General features: G+C 40.4%; 1 protein-coding gene across 1 annotated transcript in view; it reads right to left on the reverse strand.

The window, feature by feature from the left end:
• Positions 1–26,359, reverse strand: part of LOC122807119 (haloacid dehalogenase-like hydrolase domain-containing 5) — an 865,954-nt gene that overhangs the window by 34,876 nt on the left and 804,719 nt on the right. Inside the window, exon 7 of the mRNA XM_044078093.1 lies at positions 8,793–8,978. Coding sequence (XP_043934028.1) covers positions 8,793–8,978 — 186 coding nt within the window. The remainder of the gene's footprint in view (positions 1–8,792; positions 8,979–26,359) is intronic.

Below are 26,359 nucleotides of genomic sequence, written 5' to 3' on the forward strand. Positions count from 1 at the left end.
TTTTGGCAATACCTTTGCCATTTTCTTAGCTAGTACAGAGATAAAACACTTTACAATCGAGGGTAAAAATTGAAATAGGTCTACATGAAGATGGATCTGAAGGTTCTTTACCCTCTTTGTGTAATACAGACACCACAGCTTTATTTCAAGTATGACAGTACAGTTCCACATTAAATAAAAAATAATAATACACATATATATATATATATGTATCTATTGGTCCCCTCGGACTTCATATATACTGGCCCCAGACCCAGTGCCCCATGTCCATGTCGAGTCTATCTGCTATCCTCCTACCCCCCCAGACTTATTCCAGTATTGCTGGGGCCAGTTATAGATCCTAAGTGGGTTCTGGAGGTTTGGCACATCTGTGCTTTTATCTATTTTTTTAATGCCCTACCTACTTCTTTCCCTGCTGCCCATGCTCAATGATTTCATCCAGGAGCAACTCCTCTCTTTTAGACTATGTCTCTCTTCAGGGAGTGCATCAATGAGCACCTGCCCATTCTTCCCTGCTGTTCTATTAATTGCCCAAGAAGATAATCGAACGCAGGTTAGTCTGGATGTAGTCAGGACTTTATCCCTCCCTGGCACTGGAGTGGCTTATCTTCTTGGCTATTAATTCTTGAGTTAAATCTTCCTCTACCTCTGGCATAACTAAGGCTTCCATAAATATTTCCATTTGTGCCTTTTCTCAGTTTCCCCATTCCTCTGCTTTATACAAATTGCCATATTTTTTTTAAAACATCTCTACTGTAGGATCTCAGCCTATTTTTCTTGTCATAGGCTTTGTAAGTTTGACAAAACCCTGTTGTCTAAATCGTTGTGCTAACAAGTTTTGTGTTCCAGAATTATCAAAAAATGCTTAACAGCAACCTTTCTAAACTCAGGCATAACCTTAAAATACTCCCTTATTTTCCCTTTAGCACTCTTCTTGTTCTGTGACATTCCCCCTTTTTTTTTTGCATAAACCATTGCCCTTTTTCAACTCTTCTAAATAATTCCTACTACTTCTTTCTCAAACTTTAACCATATTTTAAACATCATTTTCATTTTATCCCATTCCCTGACTATCCCTTCTGAAGAAAGTTCCATCTTCCCTAACAACTCTCAAATCATTTCCACTACTCATTCAATTACTTACGGTTTCTTGAGAATGTTGCCTTATGTTTTTGGATACAGCTTTGCAATTACATTCCTTATGGTTAAGCAACTTGGTTAAAAATATTTTACCAGTCTTAGCATGATTCTGTTAACTAAGATTATAAAACTTTTCTTACTGAGAGGTTCTTTCAGATGCTGATACTAACAATTACTAGTCAGGCTCTAGGAAACAACAGCAAAAGTTGAAGACTACTACTCAATAAATTTCATGTGGCAATGAACTCCTCTGGGTGGCCACAGTGATGCAGCGGTTAGCATTGTTGCCACACAGCAAGAGGTTCTCTGGTTCGATTCTTGGCTGGGTTGGCTTTTGTCTGGAGTCTGCCTCTCCTCCCAGTGGTCATGTGGGTTTCCTCCAGGTGTTTCAGTTTCCTCCCACAGTCCAAAGACATGCAGCAGGTGGATTGGACACTCTAAATTGGCCATAGGTGTGTGAGCGTGAGTGAGTGGTACGAATGAACTATCGCAGTAGGGCTACCCACCCGGTGTTGTAAACCTTGGCACGAGATGATTGTCGCTACTGAAGTGACAACCTGACCCCATGTGCAAAATGGGAAAAGGGGTTGAGGATTAATGGATGGAATCAACTCCACTATTCCTACAGGATGTGGTAAAAAATACCTTTTCAAAAAAAAAAAAAAAAAAAAAAAGAACAAGTCCATCAATCAGTTTTCTTTCAGGTGTCATTTAGAATTGCACCTTGGGGTGGGGTGAGGTGGTGAACTCCAGCTAGTAACACAGCAGCAGCCCAAGGAATCACAGTTTCGGCAATGCGCTGTAGCTTGAATAAGGATGACCCTAACAAAGGGCTCCTTAAAATATCTCTGCTGTCCTCCAGTACAGGGGGATTATCCTCCCACCTTTCTCAGCCACTCTCCACTCAGCAAGGATGGATTGTAGGATAATGAGCAGAATTGCAAAATACTTTATCACATGGAAAACAACTGTGTAATGCTGTGGATGGGGGAGATAAACAATAGCATTTTTCCCCAGACCAATTCTTAAATTTCCAAAGATCAAACATTCTTCTGTTCACAGCAGGATCTCTTCTAAAGGAGAATAAAATGACTTCTTGAAACTCATAGTGGCAATTCTAGATTAAACAGGTTTGACTGTACAAGCCACTGATTCAAAGTCAGTGTCCCTCTTTCCCACAGATGAACTGACCTCTAAGGTGATTTCATTTAACAAACAATGAAAATGGAGTCAGTCTGAAACATTTGTCTGTTTACTCATTAAGACTCATCTTAATTTTTCAGGAGAGGTATCTTTCCTATTCCTCCCACAGACTTGCTCTGACCTATGCCTGGGGCCATTGATGAGACTGACAGAAAAAAGACAGAAAATCCACCCAAGGATGGCCAATCAATGAAATCCACAATTGTTCCAATTAAAATGTAGTCCTTTAATACGAATAAAACTTCGACTTGAAATAAAATGAAAAATAAAAAGCTCAAAACTGTCCCTTGAAGATATCCGATAAGCGCTTTTGACTGTTGTCTTCCTCAAATCGATTGATCGTATTAAAGGACTACATTTTAATTGGAACACTTGTGGATTTCATTGATTGGCCATCCTTGGGTGGATTTGCTGTCTTTTTTCTGCCTATATTGACTGTTTTTGTGACAGACCACCTCTAGCATTTGGGAGTTATTTATTCATTTATTAACCGATGAGACTGAGGCTCTTGGTATGGCATCTAATGTTATGGGGTGTTGTTGCCCTAACCATTTCCCCTTCCCCTGAACAGCCGTTTACTGTGAACATGCAAGGAAGTCATGTTGACATAGTCCCACCTTCACAGTGACTCAACCAACGTCTCTCATTGTTCTCATACAGTACAATTCCCCGCTGCATGCCCCCAGTCTCCAATATGGATCAAAAGCAAGGAGTGTCCAAGCGCTCGTCTTCTCCAGGATAGGATGCTCATCCTTCCCCTGTCAGTGCATCAGATGCTCGAAATGATAACTGAACCTGAGTCCCCTATACTGTAGTCAGGGCCTTATCCTTGTGTGCCTCGGTGCTGGCTAAGACTCATCTATAGAGTATAAAATGTAAAGTCCAAAAAAGAACCTAGGTGAAAAACAGCTCTACGAATAACTGCAAAAGCGAAAAAGTATGTCCAAAATTTCGCAGAGCAGTCACAGGCTGAAAAAAGAAATGAGTCACCTCAGTGTAAAATCCAGGTATAATTTAATAAAAGGTGACTTGTTTCTTTTTTCAGAGTATAAAATGTAGTTCCTTTGGCCTTTGTTCTTGCTTCTACTTTTATTAAGTGAACTCCCTTGATTTCATAACTGCCATCTTTCTACAACAACTATATAAAATATTTAAATAATGGAAATAGGTCTCCCCACACAGAGGAGGGGCAAGTTCCTTACTCAACAGATGAGGATGGCAGATGGTTCTGGTTCACCACTTGGGTCACACCTGTTGCTCGTCTTGTGTATTCAAATAAGACATGGCACTCTAGCTTGCACATGCTCAGTACTATATGTGCCTACAGGCTGGGATGGCTCTTAAAGATACACACACACCGATCTTTCCTCTCTGACTATTCTGTTCTGCGATGAAAATAACAACTGGATAAGCATGCAAATTATACAGAGATGTATGCAAACAATAACAATCATGTCCAGGCTGCTGCATACTTAGGATTAGGTCTTGAGACATGGCCTGCCTTCATAATATAATAATTAGAGCTGGGTTTAGCAACAGGGACAGTCACTGGGGAACATTCTTCTTCAGTACTTTCAGGAACAGGTGATGAAATGTTCTCTGGAACAGAAACATTGGATAAATCACTCTGAGAATTAGAGTCTATTACAGACAAGATGCTGTAACACTGGCTCAGACACAGTAAATGTTTCTGATTCCGCCTGAATTCTATACCTTGCGACTCGATGTATGACTCAGTTCTTCACACAAATGTTTCACAAGTCTTATTCAGTCAAAACATTTTGCTGTCTGCATCCTCACTATCTCTCCTTCTTTTAATGGATTCAGAGGCTTGCTCGTCTTATCACAGTAGGACTTTTGGGACAAATGCTTCTTTAGCCGTTACGCTTTTACTGCTTTGTTGTTTTCAGCACTTGGAACCAACAAATTCTTATTGATTGGCAGTGGGGTTCTGGTTTGTCTCAACATTAATCTCTGGGCAGGTGAACCAAGAAGATTGTCACGAAATTAAAAATACAGAACAGTTGTGTAAAATCTTACCATAATCGTAGATATCCTTCTTTTCCATGTTGTATTCCAAACTCTTGGGTTTTCCTCTCTTGCTACCCGAATGTCCAGCCAGTATACAACAGCTTGTAGTCACCGCTAGGTATGTAGGACATCTGATGTTGGTCTAGAGAGCGTGGGCCACGAAAGTGATGTCTGCACGTACCTTTCCTCAGAACTGAACGCCCCAGTCGGACCCCAGTCCAAGGACAGCGGTATAGGCTCTGTGCCATCCAAGAAGAGACAGCTCAGATGGAGAGAAGGGTGTAAGGTGGGAGTGAATGAATACTGCAACATGGAAGAGAAGAACATCTAAGGTTATGGTAAAATTTTACACAACTATTCTATGTCCTTCTATTCTCATGTTGCAGTATTCCAAACTCTTGGGTGAGTGCCAGAGCTCACAGGGAAGAAGAGGGTGGTGGCATGGAGGTACTCTCCATAAAGCCATTCAGGACTGCCCTAGCAAACCCCACTCTGAATCTGGAGACATGATCCAACCTGTAGTGTTTAGTGACGGTATGGACAGATGATCAAGTAGCTGTCTAGGATGGAAGCAGTGTCCAAAATCCTTTGAAGAAGGCCCCCGATGACGCCATGGCTCTAGTGGAGTGCACTTTAATTTTGGATTTGTGCTGTTTCCCATGGAATGTGTAGCAAAAGGATACAGCTTTGGAGATCCACACAGAAATGGTCTGCTTTGTCACTGCCTTTCCTAAGGCTCTGGGGTGAAGCCGAGTGGCCTAGTGGGCTAATGCACTATGCTGGAAGGATGCAAATGATGGGACTGCTGTATATTCGCAAGTCAAGCTCCACCAGAGTAATCCACATGCACAACCTCACATGTGAAAACATCAAAATAAACTATTCTACATTTTTTCACAACTAATTTGAGACCATTGTCCTTGTACCAGTTGTTAATATGGTACAAACCATTTTGGCGCAAGCATGAATCAGTGGAGATCGAATAGCAACAATCAGTTTACAGTTGGCTACAAACGTGACAACCATAAGCCATGAGTGTTGGCCTGGGTGTTTGAGAAACAGATGCCCAACAGGACAGGACCAGGCATGGAATCCTGTCATACACGACTGATAACTTTGCAACTCTAACAACAGGGGTTCTATCAGACAACCAATTAGCTATGCCCTGCAAAATAAAATGATTTATATTAAGATTTACAAGTCTGTCAATAATATGTGCATGGGGAATAGTGTCAAAGGCCTTGGCCAAGTCCAGAAAAGATGTATGTACTGTATTTCTACTATCCGTTGCTTTAGTTGCTTTTTCAAAGAAATTAATGAGGTTAAACTGGCAAGACCAAACTGAAAATATCTTAACAGTGAAGCCTCACCAATGTCTATATTAATAAGGTCTGACATGATACTCACTATAGCTTTACATATGAGGCTAGGGATATTAATAGGTCTATAGTAACCAATGTCCATGACTGGGCATAGTTTGGGCCCACAGGTCTCAAACTCTTGGACCTGTGCTTTGGAGTCCGATGCACAGCCACTTCCATCTGATCTGCTACAGGATTTCTGTAGAGACATTAATACTCCTTCAGGTGGGCAAATGGGATTCAGGATTTAAAGATTTGAATTCAAATGATGGGAAGACTGTAGAACTGGAGGCACTAGAAGAGCAGCCAGTGGCTTGGGCTCCTCAGTTCCAACCAGCTCTAAGTACTGTATTGTGAAGGCAGAATTCTCCCTTGTCACCACCTTAAAGTGCTCCTTCATTAAATGTAGGATCTCTCCGATAAGGAATCAGATTAAATGTTTTTTGATCATCAATGAAATAACCCATAAGAGAAGCAATCTGAGATGAATACGCTAACTAATTTCTCGCCAGGTCTGAAACCAATGAGTCAGATGGTGGGAAACGTTACTCTTATGTGGAAGGAAAAATACAAAATCAGGGGATTGGATTGGAAGAAAGAGTACTAGGTCTGTCAGACATGGGAAGCCTAATTGAACTAACCCTCTGGAAAGTTGTCTACCAAAACTGGAGGTATGCCACTTATTTCTAAAAGTTCTACATATGCTGGCATCACCTGATAATATTCATGTGCGTGCGCCCTTCTCAAGAGCCTGGACACTAACATCCAGCCCAAACATGGATGCAAACTCCTCAGAGGTCTGGGGTGCTACAGTAGTTTACATCAATAAGGAAATGCATCTACTGGCCACCTTCACAGGGATTAAGGCAGGAGTGGATTCCTTTCTATACACTCACTGGACAAGGATGGCACAAGGTTGTTCATCCCAGTGTCAACAGTCACTGGCTTCTGCAGGTATAGCAGAGTCACAACAGTCTCCTGCTTCCGGTCAACTGTTTGATATTAATTCATAGTTCTCTTATTTACTTAATCATTTATTTTCTACACGGATGTCAGATGTCAATGGCTTACCCAAAGAATGTCCTTTTTGCACAAAAGTCTCAAGTTTTTTCTACTCTACGGGAAAAAAAAACTTTTATATTTATGTCTCTACTCTTCAGTATATTTCCCCTGAAGAAAATTCAAAGTAAAACCTCTAGGTTGCCAAACCATTCCAAAGTACAAATATGAATACAACCAAAGAACCAGGATAGTCGGCCGACCGGCACTTGCGAACTGCTTTTGCTTCGGGCACCGCACGGCAAGAAAGACTGAATAAAATGGCGTCGGCTGCATGTTTTATACCCCTGACGACCTGACGTCATGGAAGAGAAGACAACAACTGACGCAGGACCCAAGACTTTGATATTCAGGCCGACTGAGGGCAACCTGCCAGCAGATTACCCACATGTAATGGCTGCAACAGTGGAACACGAAGAACATCCAGGAACACAACGTCCACACCATACATGATTTATTAAAACAACAAATAGCACCAAGAGTAAATGCAAGGCTTTCAAGACCATCTCTTTTTCAATGCTTCATGACAAAGGCTGCACTCAATGTTTTTAAATGCATAAAATCAATTAAGAATTAATTAGTTAGGCTATTAGACTTTTAGTGGATGTCATCTAATCAAATCCAATTAAAATTAAAGGGATCAATTCCCTAACAAAATTTTGCCATATATGCACACAGGGAAAAAAAAAATCGCCATTCCAAGAAACACACACAACACAAGCGCACCAAAAAAAACAGCAATCCATACACATACACTTAAAATACTACATCTAACCCTACACTAAACTGTACACACACTACTATCTATCCACTTGCCTTAGCCCAAACCCTAACCCTAAGGTACGTAACTATCGCACGCTCACCTATCCCGCCCTAACCCTAACTCACCTATCCTGCCCTAACCCTAAAGTCAGTCACTATCGCACACCCACCTCACCCGTGCCCTAACTCACCTAACCCGCGCCCTACCCCTAATGTCTGCACAATTGCACACTTATCTGAACCTGACCCGTAACTTTACACCACAGTGCCAAAAATCGTGAAGCCACAGAAACGGCCCACCGAATTCTTTCCCTGGGAAAGAATTTGGTGTTCCGCGGCTTCGCGATAATCAGTTTTCGAACTTCACAGTTCGAACATTGGTGTTCGAACTGCTGAAGTTTTGACGAACTGATGGGAACCCGATATATATATATATACACACACACACACACACACACACACACACACACACACACGTGATATATATATATATATATATATATATATATCACATCTCAAATATTAATAAATTCAAATATTTACAAGTTATTTTTCTTAGCTAATCTTTTTTAAAGAAACATTTCTTTAATAAAACTTTACAAACATTCATATCTAGATTTCAATATTGGCTTAATACTATGTTGGCTATTAAGACCTGGTAATACATCCGTTCTAAAACAATCCATCCATTCACATTCTAACATTTTTGTCGCTGCAATCCATTTTGCTAACTAAACTGTTGCTTTAAATAGCGCTATCTGATTATCTTTTCAAACCTATGAAACCAGCCTTCTGAATGAGAAAATTATTTTCTGCAACCTCTACTTCTGTTCCCCCATGCATGTGGTCTCAAAAGCAGACACATCTATAGAGAAAAAAACAACATCACTCTCAACATTTCAGTGCAAGAAATTTGGATAAAGCCAAAAATAATGGAGGGACAAAGGTCCAAAATTGGGGCAGGATTTAAATACTGCTCCTATAAACTTAGAAAGTTGCTAGAGTAACAGGTTTTGCATTATTATGTCTTCTCTGAAAGATATGAAGTCTGAAACTCAAATGACTGTCATTTAGCAATATTTAGCCAGTTCAGTCTTCAGTGATTATCCACAAATTGTATGAGGAATGGACCAAAAATATGAAGCAAAAATCTTTACGTTCTACAAAAATCTGGACAGTTGTGATGTATGATATCAACAAGAGTTCCATTAGCATAAAGTTAAATGAGAGCCTTACCCAACAGCATAGAGGGTTTTTATAGGTTTACTCTGTTTCTTGGCAGTCTGGGTCCGGATTAAATATTCTGCATATTGATATGTCAGCTCACTAGGTTTGCCCATCAGACCTTCATATTTGAGTTCTTCGCCTGTGATCTTCTTGTAGATGTTTTCAAGGCACACCAAAAATGTCCCATGGCCAAACCTGTGAAAATAAATAGACAGGTAAATAAAACTGTGTAAACCCATGTCATTTTGTGTGTATTTTTATCAAGAAATGTAGTGCTAAAGTTATGACTTGAGTCGAGAAAAAGAAGTAGCATGGGAATGTGTCTCCTGTTGTGGTAGGTTTGTACAGCAAAAAAGCAGATGGCATCTCTCTGTTTTATGGCTGGAGAATGCATCTACATTTACTTTCAACAAGACTACTGATGTAAATCAAACCACAAAAAATAGCCAAGTACAATAAAACAAGTTCTGAGACCACTGTGGTGCAATTATACTCACTAATTACATCTGGTTTATCTGCAGTAACAGAACAAATTGTGTTCTTTACACTTACCTTCATAAATGCATACTCTTCAAAATAAAATTATGGGAATCGATCCGAACCTTCCCAAACAATGGGAAATGGTACTTCCTTAAGTATGTGGTATAAGCTATGGGGACTGTCAGTCCTACACTGAAATGAAGACAGTTGGACATACAAGGATGCTGAAATGCAGCACCAAGGCACATGGGCATGTAGTCCACAAGTACCAAATACAGAAATAATGACAAATTGTGCGATCCACTGCTGTGATGCAGACATGTATGTACATATTAATGTGCATGCAATCTTGCAATTCTGTTTATGCAATGTCCATACAAAGATTGTGTTTTGTCAGGCTAGCTCATAAACAACATCTCCCAAGACTAGAAAACAGAAGAATACCATCAGCAGACAAAATTCCAATCCCGTTTATAAAAAAGAATAGGTTCCAGCTCACTTGCATGACCAGTAACTCACAATTAATAGAAGCCTTCTAAAACAATATACCTATTCTTCACTGAAAGTTCTCATTATTCTAATATGCAAAGATGGTTTCACAACTGAACAGCAAAACTACTGCTGAAACCTATTCAACACATCTACTGAAGTACTAGAAAAGTCATTCACAAAACTATAACAACTTCTCAAAGAACACAAAAACACAACTAACTAACTGCATTCAACATGGGTTCAGGTTAGCACAGAGTAAATGCTGCTCTTCTCATGCTCTCAGAAAATTGTTGCAAGGCCTCTTCGGAGGAGATACCATTTCTAGTCTGCTTCTGGACCTGTCAAATCCCTTTGACACAGTCCAACATGGATAACCCAGACTAAAAAATACTGGCTTTTAATCAGCTTACCTACTGTGGCTGGTTTGCTACTTGGAGGACAGGTAAAGTACTATCAGAAGCAGCAAAGACGACCGTATTAATTAATGAAGATGGAGTGCCTCAGGATTCAGTTAGTCTTCCATTACTATTTACAGTATTTATCAAGAGCACATACCAACATTGCTCTCTATCTTAATTAACTTAACATTCAGATGACACGGCTTGTAAGGCTAATACAATATACAGTACACGGTCTATAATACATCTTTAACACAGACCAGCACTGGTTCTATACCTTCAGTCTTCACCACAATACTTCCAAAATCAAAGCCATGACCTAAACATCACAATGTTTTTTTACACATTTTTATTTCTGATCCAATGCCCACTCAATATGTGTATGTTCTGAACTTAGATATTTTCTATCAAGTCTGAGCAGAAATCTTGTATCTATCACTTAACTTTAACTGAACTTGGAGCTCTGCAAAATGACACACATGTATAGATAAGAAAGCTGCAGTGAGAGAGCCTGAGAGAGAAATATTAAAAGTGAACATTGCAATACATCTAAAAATGAACATTTATCCAACTTTGTCAAGATTCTAAAACTACTATCATAAATTATACAACGACATCCATTAATATTCCAAAACATGCATGCTGATTGGTCAGCGTGCCCGTTGTAAATCAGACTTATACTAATGAAAAAGGTCCTGTCGCCCGGACTTTTTCCATTAGTACAAGTCTTTTTTTTGTGTGTGTGTGTTGGACAGCAATGGAGAACGCAAGAGCTCCGTTGCGGTTATCTCGCTATGTTAAACTCATTTAACACAGTGAGATAGCTTTAAAAAAAGCAACGGAGATCTTACTTTCTCAGTTGCTTTTTTTAAAGCTGTCTCGCTATGTTGAACTCTTAACATAGCAAGACACCTTTTAAAAAGCAAAGGAGATCTTCCTTTCTCCGTTGCTTCCACACACAGCTCTGATGTACTGCATAACCATACGCATGTGCAGTACATCAGAACTGCCGCAGAATACTGGACAGCTGTAGAAGGGCAGCAAGGAGGCATTATACAATGCCATTATTTAAGAAAAGTATTTTTTTTCTTAAATAAATGTCATTGTATAACAGCAATAACCCACTTCTGGGTGTGGGCAATGCTGGATTTACCCATAGTTTTCTTTGTTTGACCACTCGGGCTTCGCCCTCGTAACCAAACCATATCAACCATGGATAAATCCAGCATTACCCACACCCAGGCGTGGGTTACTGCTTAAATAATCTATGATCTTTTTACATTTAGATGAACACACTTGCAATTCGGGCTTTTATCCCTAGATGTGCTTCTTTATTCTCAATAATGTTCTTGTTCTGAAGATAATTAATTTAAACAGCTATTGTTTTGATGTATCTATGCAAAGAGTTGCTATAGTTTTAGGTTAGTTAAATCTAATTTTGTTATTGTTATAGGCTATAAGGATTGATCAAGCAATTGCTTTTTTTTTTCTTTTTTTTTTTTACCTATAAGCAAACTACTATGTTACACCCTATTCTGCTTTGTTTTTGGTCATGCTATATGACAAAATCTTTTCAATAAAAATGCATTTTGGGGGGAAAAAGTGAACACTGCAACCCTCCATGAAAAAACGTCCACAGTTTTTTTTTTTCCCTCGGCAAAAATCAACTTAAAATTCCAATATCTCACTGATGCACATCAAGGAGATTCCAAATTCACCTGCATGATCTGAATTACAGGTGCTAGGTGCCTAGAGACACACTGGCTGACACCTTCCACTACTGGGTGACATGTGAACCCGTACAGTGGAAATGCAAATCAAGACCTGATACTGCTGGAATACACTGTAAATAGATCAAGGATGAGTGTGGGTCACTGTGAGGGGATGACTAAGGGCTTGGTCAAAGAGGTGCAAGGCAATGTAAGGGAGGGAAATGAACAGTGTATACAGGGTGGGGTTACCTTTGTGCACATGCAGCAGGTGCAGCTCCAGTGCTTGTGTGCAATGTAGGAGAACTTTGTAACTGCGCAGTTTGGAAACAGTTTTAAATTATGACACTCGTAAGTGCAAGTTCTGGAACAACCAGACAATGCATGAAAATGATTTGCATACACCAAGTCTGAGACTGTCTCAAAGTACTGCCTTTTTAGGTATGACCTCATTGCAAGAGGTTTTGTGGTTCGATTCTCGGATGGGGTGCTTTCTGTGCTGAGTCTGCATGTTTCTCCAGGTGCTCCAGTTTCCTCCCACATTCTAAAGACCTGCATTAAGTGGAATGGACACTTCAAATAGGCTGTAGGTGTGTGTGTGCATGAGTGAGTGGTGCGAATGAACTACCGCGGCAGGGCTAGCCACCCATGTGTGTGCAAACGTGTCTGTCTGTGTGCGTGCATGCATGTGTATGGGTCCCTATCAGCTAATCGAGTTTTTAGAAACTTGAAATTCATATGGTTGAGACCATATGATGGAGTTTTTGAAAACCTGAAGCTTTTGAATGGAGACTGAGATACAGTATTGAATGGGAAATTTACCCTTTTCTCACTGTAGTGCGATCTCAGAGTTGGTATATACCATTTGCAGGGGGTGGAGGGGTGCAGGGGGACTTGCCCCCTGCATAAATGTAAAAAAATTTTAAATATTTGTGTTATGTAATTTTTTTTTTTTTTTGGATGTTCAAGTTTTTGGAAACTTGATCATGTGATCTCAACCATATGAATTTTGATTTATAGATTTGATATATATATAAGATGGTGCACTGGTGTAGTCCCCACCCATCACACATGTACACAGGGGAGGTTTGAGGGAGAATGAACCCACACAATAATCCTTTTTAAAGGAGAACTGTGATTGTTGACATTTGCTGTAGCTTCTTGGCTTGTTTTTTTTTTCCCCCTTAACTCTAGGACAGAGAATTACAGGCCTCAGAATCACAATAGGGAGCCACACTATTCCTAAATGATATGCAACAGTAAGCACAAAACAAGAGATCACAGAACTCTTACTGTTGTATGTAAGTATTCTGATGCACTAACCAGCCATTCCTATTTTGTCGTGTGTGATGAAACATACGTGGGACATTTACTAGCTTGAAGATGGCCGCTTAACTTTTTTTCCAAAATGAATGAAAAATGAAAATATGTACATTTCTATGAAAATAAAATGTACAACTTCAATATATCTGTTCGGTTACTTAAAGGAGGATAACAGGTATTTAATGCTTTCCATATCGCTTTTCAGAATAGTAATCAATTAGCAGGGCAGGTAGCAGTAACAAATTAGATGCATCCTGTGTGCCCTCACTTACACTGTGTAGCAGCGTTGGCACATACACAATGTTCTGGCGAAACAAAAAACAAGACACGCATTTGGTTGTCTTATGTGATGGTGACAACTTACCAGGGAAATGTCACCCAAAAAGAAAGTCAGCACCAGCATCTTTCCTACTGTACTGATACACCCATCATTCTATTTTTTTTTTTTTTTTTTGCAGATAAGAAAGGAGTTAATAGAGCTATATCCACTGCATGAAATAAAGTGTCCTACACCACTGACCTGTTTTTCAAGCACACACAAATTCTGCTGAGTATCTGGCTCTGCACATGTACTACACCTACTTCCTGGTGCACTGAATGACAGCATCCAGTATTGTGTTTATTACATGGCTCCTAAGCATGGAGGTAAGCTTATAAGCATCTGTTTTTTTTTTTTTTTTTTTTTTGGGGGGGGGGGGGGGTTATGGGCAGCTGTTTAGTGTCCTCCAGGCAGAAGTTGTCATAGATGGTGCGGGAAGGGAAAGTGACTGGTTTGAGAGGTGAAACACTGTTGAAGTCAGCTATGCCATACATGCTGTCAAGTGCACTAAGGCTTTTTCCTAGGCTCTAACCCACCAGGCTGCCTTCATCTTCTGGAAGCTGTGTCAAGCCATGAGGATGAGTCCACCATGTGCTCTAGAGTTGACATGCTTCCTCAGCCATCACACACTTCCAGCCCAACAATCATTCCAAGCTCTGGCCACCTTCAGGACATGAAGAACAGTCTGTCCCCCTTCCTAAGGGGAGTGACACCCATCCTCCCTCCCAGCTCTGTCAAGATGTCCGAGGTGATAACTGAAATAAGGTCACCTGGGCCACAGTAAGGGCTTCATCTCTCTATGACATTGAGCTAGCTATGATCTATGGTCATAAGAAAGTGAAAGGTGATCACAGCATCAGATTTTTGGACTAGTAATCTAGAAATTGTGCTTTCCTAACTAGCCCAATTAAGAGAAATGCATCTAGGAATACATATAATTTTGAGAGAGGACTTTATTACTTATTTATTGACATTTGTTTACCAAAAAAGTCCGACTGGGCACAGGTGCCCTTTTTCATCAAAGGCCTGGGAACAAAAGCTCCAAAGTAACACTAATGCAATCAATATTTACAATAACAAATTTTATAATGGAATTTCTGTGAATATACAGTAGGATTGCCACCTTTTCAAATGCCCAAAGTGGGACATTTTGGGTACAAATGTCAGATTTTGCAGGGCAAAATATACCCCCAAGCCAGTACAAAGGACAGAACTTCACTTTTTTGCCAAAAATAAAAGCTTACTTTTGTAGCATTTTAGTTGCTTATTCTGTTACTTATAGCATTTAGGTGATTCAGATACAGAATGACTGTTTTATGCAACTATTACATAAAATATAGGAAATATTTTTGTCCTAAAATCTCAGGTCATTTGCCATTTTTTCAATTTTTTTTGCAGGACACAACTGTCCAAAGAGGGACTGTCCCTCGCAAAGTGGGACAGGTGGTAACCCTAATATATAGCATAGTAGTCAGTATGATGAAATCTGTATTGATACCCTCAAAAATTAATGAGAACTTATAAACAGAAAAATGGTGGGGAAGGAGTAGTAGTTTTAAGAAATGCACTTACTGATAAGCAAGTTTAAGTGATAACAGAAGCAGTGATAGGATGGTAATTTGGTTGTGCTAATTAGAAGCAGGTATAGTAGTTTAAGCACTACAATTAAGTGAAGTGCTCAAAAGTGATAAGAAGGTTAAATGATTTAGTGCTCTAAAGGGAGGTACAAAAAGGTGAATGAAGGATGTTGGGAGACCTTATGTCCCAGGTGAAGAGCAGAGACAAAGCCAGGAGGCAGAGAGGAAGCCTTTTAGCAATGGTCTGAAAAGATGAATGTGTGAGATGGACCTAAATGACAGACATTTTATTCAAACTTCTAGCTATATTACTGGAATAGAGACCGACCCCAGCAGCTCTTTGTGGTTTGTAGATGGTTTAGAATTTGACTGAAGGGGATGGTTTGGTAGACAGTAGAGGAATATGGGGCTACTTGCTGGGCAGGTAAATGGGATACAGATGACTTTGTGGATAACATAGGTGATGAGGAGGTTCGATCCAGTTAACAGTTTTTAGTGCAACAGTAGTGGGTCTGGTAAGGTTTATTTGCAAGCAAATCTGGCAGCTTTGCTGTAGCATTACTCAAGTTTAGAAATAAATGATACTTGTAGGTTGGTCATGACGGTCATCCTTCATATAGAATAGAGGGTAAGAGCTAAGTGGTAGCTAGAGTTACATTTGTCGAGTTTGAAAGGAATTTCTTTACTCAGTGAAGGGTATCTAGTTTTTGATGAGTTTTCTTGATGGTGTTGTGGATATGTAAACCAAATTTAAGATTGTCATTAAATTTTATGCCAAGGAGTTTTGTATGTGAGGTAACTTCAATCATGGTATTAAAGAAGAAATTTTAAAGTTATTTTTTTCAGGGAAACATTTAGCAGCAGGTGATTATCCTGTAGCCAACTTTCAACAGGCTTCTTGAGTTATTCTCTGAAGATGTACGAGGTTATCTGTAGCACATATTAGGGTAGAATCATCGGTGTAATGTATGATGGAAGCTTGCTGAGAGGATTTATGCAAACTGTTAGTGAACATATTGAAGGGTACAGTGTGAGAATGGAGCCTTGTGGCACTCCAGTATTGACAGGAAAAAAGGGAGAAAAGGTGGAAAGTCATTTAATGGACCGGTATCTATCTGTTAAGTTGTTAAACTACAGTAGTGCAGATGTTCTTTGTGGTTCAATGTTGCAGTCATGACTGTAGGGTTCTTTCTGACAGCAGCAGCCCTTGATCGGCCAGAATCCCAAAGTCTGGATTGGGCATCAGCTGAGGTCCCTTTTATCCTGACGTCAATGCGCCAGGAAGTATAAAGACCTCAGCCGACGCCATTACCCCAGTCCTTCTTGCCGCGCGGTGCCCTGAGCAGTTCGCTGATGCCGGTCGGCCTACTCCTGTCTGTTTTTGGATTTACTTCCAGGATTTTTCATTTTTTAAGACAAGTACCCCGTTGGGGAGGTCTTTTTCTTGCTCCAGTCAGATGTCAGAAAAAGTTAATAATTGTATTTCTAGTGGGAATCAAATACCTCATAGGGATTTTCACTCTTATTGTATTCCCTGCCTGGGGCCTGACCACGACGTTGCTAATTGTGGGTTTTGTGCTATATTTAATCAGTGTACTATTAGGTGTAGGTACAATTTTGCCTTCTACTATTTTGGTAAAAGGTTTAATTATAATACATCTTCGGATTCTTTTCCGACTTCTGGTGTGTGCAAGAGGTGCAAAGATAAAGACAGGCCTCTGAGGCCCAAAGCAGAGGATATTACTCAGTTATTGCCAGTTGCTGGTTCATCGGTAGTCAGTGAGGCGCCTTTGCAGCCTCTGTAGTCTGCCTCTTTTGAACCAACTGCCTGTACCATCTCTGGTGTGGAGCTGATGGGGCCTTCAGAATTGTCAGGGAATGGACCTTTGGATACTACTCCCTCAGTTGGGTCTGGAGCTGGTAGGCAGGTACCGGCTTCTGAGGGAGTTTTCAGGCCTTCACAGCTTCATGTAAATATGGACTCAGTTTTGCATTCTAAGACAATGACTAAGGCTCCAGCTAAAAAGAAATGGCAAGCACAGACTCCTTTTGATCAGGGTCCTAGGCCTCAAAGGCAGATGCTTAGGATGGCTGAAGATTTGTTATCTATGATCAGGGGTTCTCATCCCCCTCCTGACAAAAAACCTAGATTACAGTGCGATTAGGATTCTTCAGACCAAATTTCTGTTTCTTCTGCTTCTTCCCTTGAGCACGATTGTTCCTTTCCGCCTTATGAGGATTCTGATGCTGAAGATTCCTTTCCTTCAGCCTCTCCTCCTGAGGATTATTCTTTTGGTGAAACTTTGCATGATATGAGGGAGCATTTTCACTGGGAAGGGCAGGAAATCTCTGAAACCAAGAAAAGGCTTAGGGATTTTCTTCTTCTTCCTCAGCATAAGCCTCTTGCTATTCCTCCTGTATTGGACATTGTAGAGGATTGTTTTTCTCAGAAGCTTCCCTCTACTGATTCTTTTCCCCCTACTCCAGTCAAACCAGATAGGTATTATAGGGTTCCAGATTCTCACAAGTTTCTTTTTAAGAATCTTTCACCTGATCCGGAAACAATTTCTCAGGGCCCTAAGGGTGTTAAGGCGGCCTCTGCTAAACATCCTATTCCCTCTGACCAAAAATCCAGGGCTTTGGAAAGATGGGGTAAAAAAGTTTATACTTCTGCTACATTGTCTATTAGAGCTTTGAACTGTCAATTTCATATGCTAAAGTATCAGCAATACCTTTTGTCTGTATTTAAACAAAAGATGTCGGCTGTTTCTATTGGTGCGGATGACAAGGAGTTACAGGATTTATTGCATGCTATTGAACAAGTGGGTAAACATACCCTGCATTGCAGTTTTGATTCTTTGGAAGCTTCTTGTAGGGCTGCGACAACTGGCGCAGTTATTAGAAGACATGCTTGGTTAAAGGAACAAAGCTTGCCGGATCAGGTTAAAGCCAAACTTTTGGATGTCCCTTTGCAGCACGATGTTTTGTTTGGGGCCAAAGCTGAAGAGGTATTAAAGAAAATGGAGGACAAAGCCAAATCTATGTAGACGGTTAAGGATTTTCTACAGGTGCAACCTCCTAGATTTAGCAGGCACTGGCCAGCTAAACCTTGGTCCTTTCCGAGCTCGGACAGGCCTCAGAGAAGCAGATTCAGGCGTTCCAAAGGTAGGGGACAGGCAAAAACCCTTTTTAGGAATAGGCAGTGGCCTGCGCCCTCTCCCAAAGGTGGTGAAGATAAGTCTCAACCCTACCGGAAACGGTCTTTATGACTCTCCCTTTCTGGTTCCAGGGGCTCCTCTCCTGAAAGCACCTTTCGGAGGAAAGATTTCTCTTTTTTATCAAAACTGGGGCCGCATAACCCAGAACAAATGGGTTCTGGACATAGTCTCAAGAGGTTAAGAGATTTCATTTCCACACCTTGCCAAGACTGAACGGTTGGCCAGATCTGCCGAATCATCAATGGGCAGAGGCACAACTGCAGATTCAGTCCCTCTTAGCTATGAGGGCCATAGAGTTGGTACTAAATTTAGAAATAGGGCAAGGTTTTTATTCGAGACTTTTCCTGGTTCCCAGGAAGGAAAATTCGTGGAGACCAATCCTGGACCTTTCCGTACTAAACACCTTCCTAGATGTACCAAAATTCAAGATGCTCACTCTGCAGCAGCTGCTGCCTATGTTGGGCAAGAACGATTGGATGGTGACTCTGGACTTAAAGGAAGCTTACCTGCATATTCCTATAAGGCAAGAGTGCAGAAGGTATCTGAGATTCAAAGCGGGCTTGAAGCATTACCAGTTCTCTGTGCTGCCCTTTGGCTTATCTACTGCACCCAGGGTCTTTACAAAGTGCCTGGCACCAGTAATGGCATTTTGCAGACAGAAGGGGATTCAAGTATACCCTTATCTGGACGACAAAGACACTCTACTTCAGCATCTAGATTTTGTGCAGCATCTTCTACAGTACCTCGGATTCACAGTGAATCTAAAGAAGTCAAATCTGGTGTCCACACAACAGATTACTTTCTTGGGTGCTCTTCTGAGTACTACAACCCAGATGGCTTCCTTGACACCAGACAAAAAAGCACAACTGGCTTCTTCTTTCCAACACCTGGCTTCAATGAAACAGTTGACTGCAAGAAAGGTTCTGCAGGCTTTAGGTTACATGGCTTCCTGTATTCTCCTAATACCATATGCAAGACTGCATATGAGTAAACTACAGTGGTACCTCAAGAGTGTGTGGTCTCAGCATTACCACAGTCTGGAAACAGTGATCACAATTTTGCCTTGTCTACAGCAAGAGTTTCTTTGGTGGGCCGAAGCCTGTCTCTAGAACAAGTGGAGGCCTTTTTGTCCTCCACCAACCAACCAAGTTCTGACAACGGATGCTTCAGATTACGCCTGGGGAGCCCCACATGCACGGGAGATGTCTTCAGGGTGTTCCGACAAAGGAGCAAATTCACCTGCACATAAATTTGAAGGAGATGCTCGCTGTACAGAATGCTCTGATAGCCTTCAGGAACTTTCTTCTACCAGGGCAATTGTTGATAAAGACAGACAACACTACAGTGATGTGGTACATAAACAAGCAGGGGGGCTCTCACTCTTACCCCCTGTGCAGGTTAGCCATGGCTCTGTGGTACACTGCACTGCCCCTGCAGAGTCCACTTACAGGCACAATTCCTGCCAGGAAAAGACAACACTCTGGCAGACACATTGAGCAGACACATTTTGGATCCACACGAACGGATGTTGGATGTTTGGATATTCAGGATGATAGTACAGGCATGGGGATGTCCGGACATGGATCTTTTTGCATCCCCTCAGAATCATCAACTTCCAACATTCTGCACCAGGACCTACCACAAACTAGCATGGAAAGTGGATGCCCTCCCATTCAGTTGGAAACACCTGTCAGTATATGCTTTTCCTCCTTTTCCTCTTCTACCTCGGGTACTTCTGAAGATAAAACAGGACAGACCGCAAATGATTTTACTGGCTCCCAATTGTCCTCGACAATAATGGTATCCCACTCTGATGAACCTAGTTCAGGAGCCTCCCTGGATTCTGCCTCAAATCCCTCATCTACTGTCTCAACAGGACAGCCGGATCCTGCACAGTCATGTCAAAACTCTGAATCTAGCTGCCTGGTGGATCCAGGGTCTGTAAACACCTCTACGCTTTCCAAATAGGTAATGGATGTAATCCTTGAAGCTAGATGGCCCAGCACTAGGAAATCTTATGCAGGTAAATGGAAAATATTTTGCTCCTGGAATCAGGTCCAAGGTGGTGATTCTACTGTTCCAAACATTCCTCTGATTTTAAAGTATCTGGCAGAGGTGTTACATATGGGCCTATCTTTTGCATCTATCAAGCTTCATGCTTCTGCTATTTCTGCACATTACAATACGGATCCTCCGATTTTTTTATCATCCATTACTTAAACAATTTGTTAGAGGGGCTAAGAATGTTCGGCCCCCTATCCCCTATAAGAGCACCTATTCCCACTTGGGATCTTAACTATGTTTTGGAAAAATTAACCTTGTCTCCTTTTGAACCTGCAGCTTCCACGGATTTAAAATTTTTGCCTTGGAAAACTGCTTTTCTTTTAGCTATAACCTCTGCTAGAAGAATTTCGTAATTGCAAGCACTCATGGCTGTGAAGGTGGTTTCGGCAGTGGCCTTGAATCAGACTATTCATTTGCCTACTTTTTATCCTAATCCTCAAAGTGAGGAAGAAAGTCTTTTGCACTCTTTGGACGTGCACAGGCAGCTTCGTTTTTACCTGCACAGGACCAAGATATTCAGGAAATCTGACCAAATGTTTGTGGCTTATGCTACTACTGTTCTAGGGAAAGCAATCACTAAGCAAACTATTTCTAAGTGGATTGCCCACTGCATCAAGTTCTGTTACTCTTTTCATGGCAATCCAGTTCCTGTTAATATTAGGACTCATTCTACCCGGGCTACTGCTACTTCAGCAGCCTTTCTTTGTGGGGTTCCTACCAAGGATATTTTAGAGGCTGCTACTTGGAGTTCTGTGCATACTTTTTTTAAGCATTACAACCTCCCTCTCTATTCTAAATCTAGGGCCGGTTTTGCAAAGTTTTGTGGCCGCTCCTTCTGTTTCTCCTCCAGCCACCCTTTCTTAGCTTTGGAACTCAACCCTACAGTCATGACTGCAACAGTGAACCACGAAGGACATAGTACAGTTGTGTACTCTTGCCATAAATGTAGATGTTCGAGTGTGTTCACTGTTGCAGTCCGAGTTACCCTCCCTCCTACCCCCTCTTTTGTTTTTTCTTTGAGTATTGTCTGTTATGGGGTATTTTGGCTGCTGAGGTTTTGGGAACCTGACATCTGGGGCAAGAAAAACTGGGGTAATGGAGTCGGCTGAGGTCTTTATACTTCCTGGCGCATTGACGTCAGGATAAAAGTGACCTCAGCTGACGCCCAATCCAGACTTTGGGATTCTGGCCGATCGAGGACTGCTGCTGGCAGGAAGAACCCTACAGTCATGACTGCAACAGTGAACACACTCGAACATCTACATTTATGGTAAGAGTATACAACTGTACCATTGCGATAGCCCTAGGGAAGACAGTTGACAGATGAGTTTTTGGTGTCAGACTAGATCAAAAGCTTTAAGGAGATCAATGAATACAGAGGAAATGAGTTTGCCTTTGTCTCTGACTTTGTTAATTGTATTAGTGAAGGTTAATAAGGCTGTGGTATTGCTATTGGCACGTTTAAAACCATGCTGTGTGGGGGTCAGGAGCTCTTCCTGAATGATGTGTTAAAGTTGTTTGTGAATGCACTTCTTCAGAAGTTGTGACAAAGGGGATAATATGGCAATAAATTTGAAACTGTTATAAAAGATAAGATTCCTCCTTTATGAGAGAATGGATTCAAGACATATAGGATAAGCTTTCAGAGCTAAGAATTTGTATTATATGCCTGCTAGTTTCAGCACAGACTGATATGATGCTTGCACTGCCATTCAGTTCATTCTCATAAAGATCTTAAAATATTGCAGTGCTTATGGAAAAATCTGAAATATTTACTGGTCACCTCAAGGTTTTCTGCCTAGGTGTTGGCTACACAGCATTTAATATTCTGTGTGATTTCAGGGTCGATATCCAACAAGATATCATCAGGGAAGGAAACCAAACTTATTGAGATGTCCCCAAATGTTTAAACCCTCTTTCTCATTTCATACTTATACGGCCTCTGGCCTGCATGCCAGAATATAATAATATCGAATAACACTTCTGTGTGTCCTGATATGATACCACTAATGTCATTAATTAACTTCAAGGGGAGGACTAAGCAGTGAACATTAGCTGTAGCACTTTGAGACAAAAGCTCTCTGAAAACCCCATGCCTGTCCCTAGCATGGGTTCTGCATCATGTGCACCGTTTCACCTGAAAGCGTAACTCAGTAGAAGAGTTATAGAAGCCACCATCTACAGACTTGTCTTGAGCAGTAACTGCAGTAACTTTCCTCATTCATTTTTAACACCTACATAGAAAGAAAAACATCTAGGCTCTTAAAGACATCAGTTCACTGGCAAACATGGAAGGAACCAAACTTTAACAACAGATGAATCAGAAAAGTGACCGCAGTGCATTATATCATACAGAAAGGGACTACAGAAGGATTACCCCAACCTGCTGCTGTGCGACAAGAAGACAAAGCAGAGGGTACGCTATGAACTGCAAGACAATTCACTTCTGGGTTCGTGATGCAGCTAAATTAATTAATTTATAACCTCAAATTATTTATTTTGTCAGTCTATTAAGTCTCTTGCTTAATAAAATAATGAACCATAAATTGCTTTGAGGATGGTGGGGGCGCTTCATTTTTAATTTTAAAATCAATGTTTTTAACAGAACTATTTAAATTGCTAACCTACTTTAAACTGCATTAAAAAGAAACATCTCAAAGTCCTTTTACTTTTAACTGTTTATTTACACTGTCAGACAACATAAACCCAAAGCTATATAACAAAAACTGGACTCCAGCAGGATACTGTAAGCCTTTTGCCTCTCTACCTATTTAAGCAATTACATATACCAGCAAGCTTAGCTAAACATGGCGTTTTTTCTATTAGGAGACCAGTTGGGTACAAATCTGACTGGTAAATGGACTCCAGTAAAGCACTTTTCTATAGTAGTTTGTTGGAAAAATACAAGTAATTTCTTGTACATTTAATTACGAGTGACAAGATTAACCTTGGACACTTCTAGTTATGATGGAAGAATGGAAAATTACTTTTAGCTATACATTAATTTACTAACCTCCTACAATCTGGAAATATTACAATTTTTTAATATTATAATTTGTGCTAAACTCCCACATTCCCGTGTTATCTAAACTTAACGCATCTAGTTATACATTAGCTTAGAGTCTTACATTTCAAGGATCTTGTAGTAACAGCAGTAACACAAATTACAACTGAAACATTTGTGCCGGACAATTAGCTATTCAACTACAATGTTTTTCAGAACCACACACAGAGATGTTATACTTACACAACAGCTATCAGTTTCCACAATACTAAAATTGATAAAAAAACTAAAATTGATAAATGTCAAAAGCAAAATATCTTGAAAGCACAAAATTCTATCACTCTTGTTGGCTATGGTGACAACCGAGCACCTGACATTAACAGCATAAAGCAAGCCATAACACATCACAGCTGTCAACATCTCAATTCCACAATTAGGAACAATGTTCAAAATAATCAACACAAATGTTCAGAATTAGGGACCATGGCGATATTGTAGTGTACTGGCTCACCAGATGCGCAGTAGCAAACCCCGCCCAGTCCCCGCCTCAGCCAGTTGATGTCAGTCTGAACTAATGAATATTCATTATGATGTGGTTCTCAGCTGCATGAATATTCATTCTTTGGAAATCATGTCCTTCGGCTACATGTGACACCATCACTTAATAGGCTAGGCTATTAAGCGTGTTTTAGAAACAGTGCTTATGTTCCTGAGATAACGGTAGCTTTTTTTGTCTTTAAGTTACCATACATCATTCTAAGTGGCATTATTGCCTTCAATTGTTTTTAATGTAATTCTTGTCAGTCATGTTAAATTAGTGCAAAGCATATTTACATAGCACTTAATGCTCCATCTCCAAAATGAGGGACAGTAGCTCACATAATGTGGAACAAATGGGCAAAATGTGGAACACATACACAAGGCTTACTAACAACTTCAACTAGGAAAGTCATAGGATGGTTAAAATACGCTGCTTTTACTCATCAATTCATTAAAAGATCTTTTTTATTTGATTCATTTCATATTTATTTCAGACTCTACGATTTAGGTATGGCACTATGATTCTGGTTCTCCAGTTTAGCTGTGCTATTCTTATAATTATCCATTTTCTTTATAAACTCAGACCTGGTTAAGGGGCTGCAGCTTAAGGCAAGAACTAAGCATGCACAAGTATTTGTTATCTCTTAACTTCTATGATAAGAAAATATTCAGGCTAAAATGCTTCTCTTTTGGACCCTCTGCATCAATTTTGAAAGGCCAATATGAGAGATAAGAGACGCAGACAGGCAGTGAGGGATGCATACAATATGCTTGTACGTACATATGGATAGATATAACAATATATTAGCATTCCTCGACTACAACTTTGATAAACAAACAATGCAATACTTGGCAAAACTGAATGTCCGTGTGTCTGTGTATGTATACACCCATATCTCTGTACACACTGGCAGTGTCAAAAAAATCTAACATCTTGTTTTCTTCTACTATATGTGCATAATTTTTATTCCTTCTTAACATTTTATCCATGATGTCAGCAGCTAATATGCATGGCATGCCAATCATACCTAATTTCATATTCTGGTTTGCTCGTCAATCACCCTGGCCACACCTACTCCTGCACAAAACTGAAGGTGAGTCAGTACACTGCAACATCACCGGGACCATTTTAAAATAATTGCTACTACTGAATAAAAAAGTTGACAGATTAGGAGGACTTGAATTAGCATGCATTTTGTAAAGTAAAAGAAATCGGCAACTGTAATGAACAGACCACTCAGCAATGCTTCAAAGCAGAAACTCAAAACCTAATCTAAAACAATTCACTTCAGACGCAACAGCCCTGTTCCAGACATGTCAGTAAGGCATTTTCCCCAACTCACTCACTCCGGAAGGGAGGGGAGGGGAGGGACTTCTGTCTGTGATTAGGCACTGCCCTTGTGATCATAAGACACAGTGCTGTTAAGAATGGACATGATGGGATAGGGCCGAGGCTGATGGATTTTATGTGGGGTGAGGCATATGATCTCCGCAGCTTTATCCAGCTATGGCATTCAAGAAAATCTCTAGCATACATGTTGATGCCTGAGGGTTTTCTCCATGTTCTCCCCTCGCCCGCTCAACCCACCTGTAAGTCAAGGCAGTCCCAGCTCCAGGAAATAGAATCTGGCAGATGGCAAACTGTTTGCAATGGTGGGGGGTAGGCAACTTTTTTTTATTAACATTAATAAGGAACACTCATGATTCTTTTGATGTTAGTAAATACACATTACAGAGGCGGAATACGAGTAACTCATAACAGGGACTATACTGTGTTAAGTTATTTTTATCAGCTTCTACGGTGCTGACTTACTTTACTTTTAACCATTTTAAAATGTATCCTATATCCCATTTTCTAACTATATGACCTTCCAGGATTCAATGGAAACTGCAGGCAGCTCCAGCTTTTCTACAAACTACAAACTGCATAAGTGGATATTAAATACAGACATACAATTCCCTCCAATCTTAGTGTACTGCTTATATAAACTGATCATTTGCTTAACACACCAAATAAACTGAGGGACTACAAACTGATTTCTGTTAAAACACTTCCACAAAAGGATGTTTAAAAATGCTTTTCATAGCAACATACATCTAGTTTTCCACTGGGTATATATTAACACCATTTAGGGCCAGCCTGAACAAGTTACTGAACAAGGTTGAATGCAGTGATACAACGCCTACCAAGATGAACTGCAGGCGGCACTTCCTAGCAAACAGTTTGCACCACATAAACCTACATTTATCTATATTTCCCATCTATAACATCTCTAAATCCCTGATACCAACATGCAAACTGTTTTGTCAGTGTTTGAATAATTTCTCACAAGACTCTGTTTTCATTGCGGAAACAAAGGCAAACTCATTTTCCTGTTAATAGATTATCAAAGTTCATGACACACAATCACTGTGATCTGTTCTGTTTTGAAAATAGGAATTAGGAGACACT

Source organism: Protopterus annectens, chromosome 7.part0, assembly GCF_019279795.1.
Source record: "Protopterus annectens isolate FY-2018-M chromosome 7.part0, PAN1.0, whole genome shotgun sequence".
Taxonomy (NCBI): Eukaryota; Metazoa; Chordata; order Ceratodontiformes; family Protopteridae; genus Protopterus; species Protopterus annectens.